The sequence below is a fragment of the Saccopteryx leptura genome, chromosome 11 (assembly GCF_036850995.1).
Source record: "Saccopteryx leptura isolate mSacLep1 chromosome 11, mSacLep1_pri_phased_curated, whole genome shotgun sequence".
NCBI lineage: Eukaryota > Metazoa > Chordata > Mammalia > Chiroptera > Emballonuridae > Saccopteryx > Saccopteryx leptura.
The window spans coordinates 1,769,984-1,779,017 of NC_089513.1; the positions used below are offsets into that span (position 1 = coordinate 1,769,984).

General features: G+C 52.4%; 1 protein-coding gene across 1 annotated transcript; it reads right to left on the reverse strand.

Annotated features, from left to right (window-relative positions):
* Positions 1-224: 224 nt before the first annotated feature.
* On the reverse strand, positions 225-8,842 carry GALR1 (galanin receptor 1). The gene is made up of 3 exons (XM_066353305.1): positions 8,115-8,842; positions 4,092-4,157; positions 225-542 (listed from the first exon to the last, which is right to left on the reverse strand). Exons 1-3 carry the CDS (start codon positions 8,778-8,780, stop codon positions 225-227), a joined length of 1,050 nt encoding a protein of 349 aa, XP_066209402.1. The 5' UTR covers positions 8,781-8,842.
* Between the last annotated feature and the right edge of the window lie 192 nt (positions 8,843-9,034).

Here is a 9,034-nt window from a genome sequence, read left to right on the forward strand (position 1 = left end):
TTAAAAATAAAATAAAATTTGGAAATCATTTTCACTAGGATCTAGGGATTTCCTACATGGATCAAAGTACTTCTTTAACACAAGTGGGATTTGACTGAAACCATCGGTACTGCTGTGACACTAACAGGTGCAGCCTGGCCTAACCCCTCCTTGTGTTTTCATGTGCCTGGTCCCCATCCACGGAACCCCCACGGGGCAAGGTCAGGAACCCGACGTGTCCTTCCTCACACATGCGTGCAGTTGGTTGATGGCGGGGTGTCCATCCGGCTCTTGGTTTCTTTAGCGTCCTGGGGGGACGCCTCTTTGCGAAGGCGGCACTTGAACACTTGCTTATAGGCCTTCCTGAAGTTTTCCGAGAGGAAGGCATAGATGATGGGGTTCACCGAGGAGTTGCTGTACGCCAGGCAGTGGGCGGTGATTCGGAAGAGGAAGGACGCGGGCGTCAGCGGGAACACTCCGAACTCAGCCCAGAGGTGGATGACGTGGTGCGGCAGCCAGGAGATCCCAAAGACCACGACCACCACCAGCACCGTCTGCGCCGTCTGGGGGGGGGGGGGGCGGGGAGAAGACCATCAGTCCCAACAGGGGAGGAATCATACACATTGTAAAGCATGGGCTACGACAATGTCACGCTCGTCTCCACGGGATCAAAGAGACACAGCAGTCTGAGCCAAGTGTTGACCTTCAGGTCACACAATTTTTTGTTTTTGTTTTTTTGTATTTTTTTTTGAAGTGAGAAGCAGGGAGGCAGTCAGACAGACTCCCGCATGCACTCAACTGGGATCCACCTGGCATGCCCACTAGGGGGCCATGCTCTGCCCATCTGGGCCATTGCTCCATTGCAGCCAGAGCCACTCTAGCACCTGAGGCAGAGGCCATGGAGCCATCCTCAGTGCCCAGGCCAACTTTGCTCCAATGGAGCCTTGGCTGTGGGAGGGGAAGAGAGAGACAGAGAGGAAGGAGAGGGGGAGGGGTGAAGAAGCAGATAGGCGCTTCTCCTGTGTGCCCTGGCCGGGAATCGAACGCGGGACTTCCACACACTGGGCCGACACTCTACCGCTGAGCCAAACAGCCAGGGCCCACCCAGTAGTTTTGTTCCAATGTCTTCAACACCAGTCATGAGCTCCCCAGGGGACAGTTCTGCATATCTATGAAATGCATGTGAAGGGTGGGGCATGTGCTTTCTGCCACGGAAACAGAAGGGTCCGGAGAGTCAACATGGTCACTGACACCTTCCACCCTGAGACAACTTCCCCAGAGTGGCGGCTCAGAAAGTACCCGAACCCTGCCCCAAATAATTGCCCCAACAGGTCTGTGAGTGTTTATTCCTCCTCATTAAACTTTGGCAAGTTAACCCTTCTGAGTAGTGAGTTTTCTTTTCACCCTTTGAGTGAGGATGTACATGAACGTTTGTACCACTCAAGAGGTTAAGGACACAGCGCAGTCCAGAGAGCCATGTTGGGTTTTGTCCTTGGACCAATCAGCCCCACTTGCTAGCTCAGTCATCTTTCTCTGATGCTCCCAAACCGAAAATGCTCGAAACCCAAACGTGGGGTTTCCACGCATGAGTGAGGAAGCTTCTGCGGAACAGATGTGTGGAGGTCCTCCCTGACGAGGACCTTATCAGGGACCGGCCTCCCCACCTCTGGACCCCTCCTGCCACCCCCTGCTCCTTGCACTGAGGGCACACCCATCACCTCCTCCAGGGGCTGCAAACCTAAGGGCTGGGGTCAAGCTTTGGGGCCACTTGTCCTGTGTTTTGTGCCCAGCAGCTCAGGACTACGTGTTGAAAAGCAATAGTTAAGGAGCTGACGTTGTGATTAACCGAACACCCCATCTCTATGGATTCGCCAGCAGATGGGGTCTATTGCTATTTTTTCAACTATACAATACAAAGCAACCAGCTGGCCCCTTCCTTCCAAGGCGGCTTCCTCCCGCAAGTGAACTCAGGACCAGCGGACCTTGCCCATCTGATGGCAACAGCAGACACAGGACCGTGAGGACGTCACTGAGATCAGCAGGTGACCGCGAACTATGCTCATTCCTCATTCTGTTCCCAGCACTTGCGGGGAGCAGACCCTGCAATGACTGGGCTGTCGGTGAGAAAACTGAGACTCAGTATGAGGGAAGACTAGCACTGACTGCCCCACAGCTGAGCGCAAAGTGAGAGCTCGAAGCCAGGTCTGTGACCCCCAAAGCCATGCTCTGAATGGCTGGGGACACGGGGCAAGAACCACTCAGAGCTCTCGGTAAGCCATCAGCTGCCACAAGCCAGCGCTGAAACCAGTCTGTGAGCTCATCACATGTGACGTGAAAAGCCACATGTCCAAGCCTCATTGCCACGGCTCTGCTTAGGTGGTAATGATCATCAGGAAGGTTCTGGAAACCTCGGGTGTTTGAAGAACCACTGATAAAAAACACACAACAAAAGCCAACTGTCTTGCCCACATCAGGTGAAAGCCAAAAGCATTCCTCAATGTCCACAAGCCTGTTCTTCCCAGAAAGACCTGGAAAAGTCCTTCCTCTCTTTCCCTTTGAAGTGTCAGGACACAGGGGAAAAAGTCTGCTCTGTGGACCATGAGGGTAATTTCTCCACATTTCTTACAGGACACTTTGCATTTCCTGTGGTGTCATCGGCCTCCATCAGAGCCGGAGTCGTGCCCTGTGCCTACACAGCGCCCCCTTGCCCTTGGCATGGAAGCCATCATCCTCAGGTGAGCGCTGGGTCCTGTCCCTGAGACTGGGCCCTCTGTCAGTCTGGCTGCTTTACACTCTTTCTGCCAGAAGCCTCTGAAAAACACTTCTCTCACATCTTCAGGGGAGACATGCTGATTCAAGTCGTCTGAGACATCTTCTTTTCTTCAAAGAATTCTGCTCAGAAAATGTCTAATGGAACTTGGCTGGGGCGAAAAGAAGGGTGACTAAAAGATGGGGATGATGAAAAGCCGGCTGTCGTTGTGTAAACGACAGTCACGGAGCTTGCTGGATGACTTCACGCCAGATGGGTGAGCACCTGGGGAAGGTCCCGGGGGCTGGTGGGGTGTAGAGAGGGCCCCCTGCTCTGGGTTCTTCCCAGCAGTGAGCATCCCAAATGATGTCTGTCCCAGTCTGAAGTCTCCCAACTCATTTCAGTCTCTGATCAGCCTTCTGGGGAAAACATCCCCCCTATCTAGCCGTGCTGGAGCAGAGCATCACCCCGTCCCAGGGCTCTAACCTGTTATTGTTGTTACTTCTGCCATAGAAGCCTCATTTGTCTGCATTCTCCCCAAACATGCAGGAGAGCTGTCCAGAGGACCCCTGTGTGGGTGCATGCAGCATGGAGAGGGAGAACTGGGCTGAGCTGGAGACAAGCGAAGCCAGAATGAGTGAGCTGTCACCATCCGGGTCCCGTGGAGATGCTGTCTAGCAGACACTGACGAGGCACACACAGCAGGGATACTGTCCATGCTGAGACCCCAGGGTAGTGACCTGACCTATCCTCTGCCTTCGGAAACAAACCATCGAGCCTGGCTTTCTGCCCCGGACTTCCCTCTTCCTCCTTCTCTCTCCTCCTCTCTTCCTATTCCCTCTCCCGGCCCTCCCCGGCACCTCTCTGCTGTCTCTTCCTCAGACGTGTACACACACACACACGCATGCACACGCATGCACGCACCATCCTTTATTTGTTCCATGCAAACACAGAGGCAATTAAATCTATCAGAAGATATCGGACATATGTTCAGTGGCTAGTAAGGTCCGAGGCTGTGAGAACGAAAGAGAAACTCCGCTTCCACCTCCCAATGCTAAAACCCTCTGTCCCAACACCCCTTGGAGCACAGCATACCCCCAACAGAGAATCCAAACAACACAGCTTCCTGCCTCCCCAAATGTCTACATCCTAACGCAGCAAAATGGTTACCTGCTTCCCCCTCAAGAGCTGACTTTCCGTCTCCTTACCCAACTCCTAAGAATATGAGCTTCACTTCAAACATCTGGACCAAGGAACTGAAGATCCACAGGCATTGGTAAATGCAAGGATAGATTTAAAATGAAAACAAATCAAGTTCTAAACGGTGACATAGGTATTATAGGTATATGTTTGTGAATGTTACCTTTTTCTTCGATGCCTCTGACTTCTTTGACATGTTCTTCAACTTTTTATGCAGATGATTAAGCACCTGGAAAACAGATTAATAAAACTGTCTTTGCCTCGTGCCCCACAAGTCACTGTCCGTGTTGCAATTCTTGGCACCCTGAAACGGTAATACCATTGTTTATAAAAGCCACTCAGTTTGAAAGGCACAGAGGTGAGCAAGGTAACGATGGCCGAGAACTGCCAACCGCATCCGTATTCGGGTGCAGTGCAGTCGGAGCACCTGTGTGCCCAGCGATCCTGGGCATGTCACTCCAGGTTTTTTCCAAAAAGAGCCATGCTGCTACCCACCCTCATTGGTCCACCTTCCACCTGGATTTCCCACCAGGAGTCTACATTTCAACAACCATCACCAGGTCCCAGTGCTGGTGGGACCACGCTGGACACGATGTGAAATTTTACATGTGGACAAAAGCCAGCACCATCCCACGGGGCAGGAGCAAGTGGGCAAATGAAGGCAGAGCCACCAGGGAGTTCCCGGGCGGCCAACATTTGCTGCCACTTGTCCCTTGTTTCCTTTTTGCTGGCTGTCCTCGCTACAAGTCTCCTTAAAGCAAATTTCCGCCCATCAGGTCCCTTTCATCCTTTGTTGAAACTGTTACCCCTGTGCTGAGCTCTGAAAGAACCCATGCTTGGGGCATTCAGCCTCACTTGGGATTTATAGACTGCGCGTTAGCCAGGATTGACGTTAACACCCTGTGGGGGAGTCTCCTTTGGGCTTCATTCATCAGGAAAACTATCCTTGTCTTCTACCAGTGTGTGAGTCAAGAGATACAGTGTGACACATTTGGGTTACATAGTATAGGAGCTTCCAGCAGGCCCAAGACTGTGGTGTAGAGAGGGCAGACGGGTATGTGAGCTCATTTTCCTATCCCGCCTGAGCCGAGAGCTAAGGAAAAAGCACCACTGGATGACTAAGGGCTTTAGACTGTCTGTCAGTTGCTGAGTGAGTTTTTCCAAGAACCTGACCACGTTCCAGCCACATCTTCCCTTCCCTCTGGCACTGCGGCATGGAAATAATTTAATTATCGGATTGGACTTCTCGCCAAAGCCTGCCCCATGCGTTGGATGCAGACTTCTGTGTGACCAGTCATACCTAACTGGGAAACCACAGGATTTATCTACCAACCTGGGGAGCCCAGTCCCCCGTTAAGCAGACGCCATTAGGGTGTAAATTTCTGACACCGGGTTCCAAGCCCTACTAAAATGCTTTTCATTTCCTATAGTAGCTGGCTTAGCATCCTTCATGAGATGAGACTTTTACTTGCTACTGTAGCACCCGGGATCCCCTTCAATAAGTTGGGGCAAGGGGTTAGGTTACTATTCTGCTACCGGAAAGTGTGGTACAAGAAACTGGGAGGAAGGGAAAGGTCAACAAGAAGCTTTTGCAGAAGAAAAGAAGAAGTCTTTCAAAGGGGAGAGGTAAGAGCTAGAAGTAGGGCCCTACTTGGAGAAGACTCGCCTGGCAGTGTTGCTTGGTAGTAGCCTTCTTAGCAGGAGGCCACAGGAAGGACACTGGACACTGAGGACAAGGCATAAGAGGAGAGAACAGAGGGACACCCGGAGAGGAAGCCGAAAGAGAAAAGTCAAATGTTATCTGCTTCATAATGCTGTTGGGAGGTCCAGTCATTCCTTCTACAAACTGTGGGATTTCATCGCAGTAACTTCAAAACACTTCAGGAAGGTTGTTGAGTGGTGAGTGGAGAACACACCCAAGTGTATTTTTTCCTAGCTCTGTTTCTCTTTAGTGGCCCACGCTATGTGCCCACATGTTAATGCATCATGATGCATCCCAACCCAACGAAGGTTTGTCATAAAAAGACAAAGAATGGTATCACGATGGGTGATGAAAACATTTCTTTAGAGAGTAATGATGATGCCACGGTGGCATTTCTCCACTGTTTTATGCATTTAGAAGCGTGTGTAGGTGGCATAGAGTTAAACCTTAGCCAAGGTCATCATGGGCATCAGGTATATCTGGGGATGTGGAAGAACCTGGCAGACTGGGCTTGTCACAAGTAACGGTCATCCTGAACTTAACATTCAGGGAGCAAAATCCCTAGCTGGAGAGCTTCTACTTGATGCTTAAGCTGAAGAAAAGCAACTTGAAACAACATAGCATCTCCACCTATGTAAGCCATGAAATGAATTTGCTAATTTAAGTTGAATTCAAAAGATACTTCCAATTATGCTTAAAGGCAAACTATTTCCACATTAAAAATATCCCCACGATCATGTATTTATTGAGATTTTTTTTTTTTTTTAATTTCAAACTTTTCTCTCTGTTGGCGATGTAGCCCAATTTAATCCTTGAATTCTACCTTGTCATTTCCATTAAGAGTCCCTCCAATCTTCTGGGAAACAAAGAGATCGTGCTTCAGTTCTAATCTATATGATTATGAAATAAGAGGCACATATTTGAAGAACCCCTCGAGTCCCAAGCTTCATGTCCCCCAAGGCCCTACCAACTGTCCCCTCGTTCAGAGGATGGGGAACCTGCATAGAAACCTTCTTGAACCACTAGCCAGCTTCTTCATCTGGATTAGTTGCTTCAGTTCTTCCCAAAACCCTTTTTCCTGATGAATAAAATAGGAATGATGGCTCCAGCCTAGGGTCGTCCTGAAGATGAAATGACCCTAGGCACCTGTCAGACTTCTGTGCTGTTGATCTGCATTCACAAGAGACTTGGGTGAGTAAGCCAGCTGTTTACCAAAGAGCTCAGCTGGAGTCCTTTTCTAAATTCCCTAACCCTTTTATACAGGCCGTTCTTCCAGAAAGGTATCCAAAACTATCACCCTTCAAAACAGACATGACTCTGCAGGGACGATATGGGGGAGGGGGACACCGAACCCAGATGGCTTTTCTTAAACCCTGTCGCTGGGGAAATAATACTTTCTGAACTGAATAAAAAAATCATTACTGAACCTCATCTGGTCACTCGTGGCCCCTACGGTCAGCGCAGTATTGGAAACCGGAGGAGACACACAGAGAGACGGAGGGAAAATGGGGGAAATATCAGACATTGGTTACAAGGGTGTTTTTTTTATGGAGATGCTGCTCCCCAGACAGTATGCTAGGGACACTGGACTTCAGCCTCTGGGTCGCGATCACCTGAGTATTAGGCACATGCTCTTCTCTTACTTAGATGTAAACAAGTTGTGTAAAACGTTCAAGACTTTTCCTCAAAACCTTGTGTTATTAATAAAAGAGGAGGGAGTGGGCTGAGCTCTGTGAGGCTCCCTGGAAGGTGAGCAGGGACAATGTCCCTGTGAGGCGAGCCGTCCTCAGAGCTGGCCCACCTGTTCTCTGTCCCCAGGTAGAAAGTCGGACCAGCCACTTGCATCGCTTGCATTCTTCACATACAGCCTTCCTTAAAAGAACTGAAACCCATCCATACAAAGTTCTCCGCAGACTCCTTGAAGAAATAGTGTTCCACCCCTGGGCTTATAAAGCTCAACTTCTGTGTAAAATAAAATGTGAAGTTCTGTCACCAGGGGCAGTGGCTTCCCAGAGCCAGATCCCGGCAGAGCCTCCCGTAAGGGACCCTGTCCAAAGGCCCGCGCGCTCAGAGTGACCACGTACTCGCTGCGACGCTGCATCACGCCTCAGGCTGTATGGCTCTGAGTTGTTAAAACCGAGCGAGTTTCCCTCCACCGAGAAGAGGAAGGTTGAGCGCCTGCCCTACGCTGGGACAACCTGGGGCTTCAGGCTGCGGCGGCCGGCACCGGGAGAGGAGGGCTGGACTCTGGGACGTGAACTGCAAACTTTCCCAGCGTCCCCAAAACTTCAGGTAACTTTCTCCATCACCTCAAACCAGCAAACCCAAGTCTAGGGAGCGTTCCCTACAGTGCAGATCTGGACCAGGGCAAAGTGGTGGGGGTCTCTGCGGGGCTCAGAAAGGGGCCCCGGGGACAAACGGAGAAGCCGGGCCTGCGGCGCCCGCCGCCCTCCCGCCAGCCGCGCCTGGCCCGCGCGCGCCCACCTTGGCATAGCAGAAGCAGATGAGCAGCAGCGGCAGCAGGTAGCCGAAGACGAAGGTGCAGACCACATAGGCCTTCTTGTGGCGCTGGTCAGGCCACTGCTCCCAGCAGAAGGTCTCGTTGCCGACGTCCCGGTGGAAGAGGCCCTGGTGGTAGGCCACGGGCGAGGCCATCGCAATGGACAGCGCCCAGATGCAGCCCACGCCCAGCAGCGCGTTGCGGGACACCCGCAGGGAGGAGGAGCGGCGAGAGTGCACGATGGCCACGTAGCGATCCACCGACATCGCGGACAGCGTGAAGATGCTGACCAGCATGGAGACCGTGAAGAAATAGTGAATAAACTTGCAAACGAAGGCGCCCAGCACCCAGGTGGGCAGCGCATACACTGTGGCCTGGAAGGGGATGCAGAAGAGCAGGTAGGCCAGGTCGGCGATGCTCAGGTTGAGAATGAACAGGTTGGTGGTGCTGCGCGGCTTGCCCGGCTTGCTGCGCGCCAGCACGGCGATCACCAGGCTGTTGCCCAGCACGCCAAGCGCGAAGATCAGGCCGAACACCACCAGCGTGATGAAGTTCTCCACGCCGATACCGAAGAGCGGCGGTGGGTCTGGGGTGGGGGTTTGGGTCCCGCTCGCGTTGCCCTCGCTGAAGTTCCCGGCCACCAGCTCCATGGCCCGCAGGGGAGCCCAGGGCGCAGGGCTGAGGGCTGCCTGCCGTGGACAGAAGATGCCGAGGGGCGCCGGAATCCCAGTCCCGAGCACAGAACGCGAGTTTCCGAGCCTAAGCCTCCTCGGTAGGAGCGCGCCCGGGCGGCTGTGCCTAGTGGCACGGTCTTTGTGCGGGTCCGCCTGAGAACTGAACCTTCCCGGGCGGAGGCGGCGACCTCTAGAGCGCAGGGGACCCCTGCCCGAGCGCCGCTGCTCGC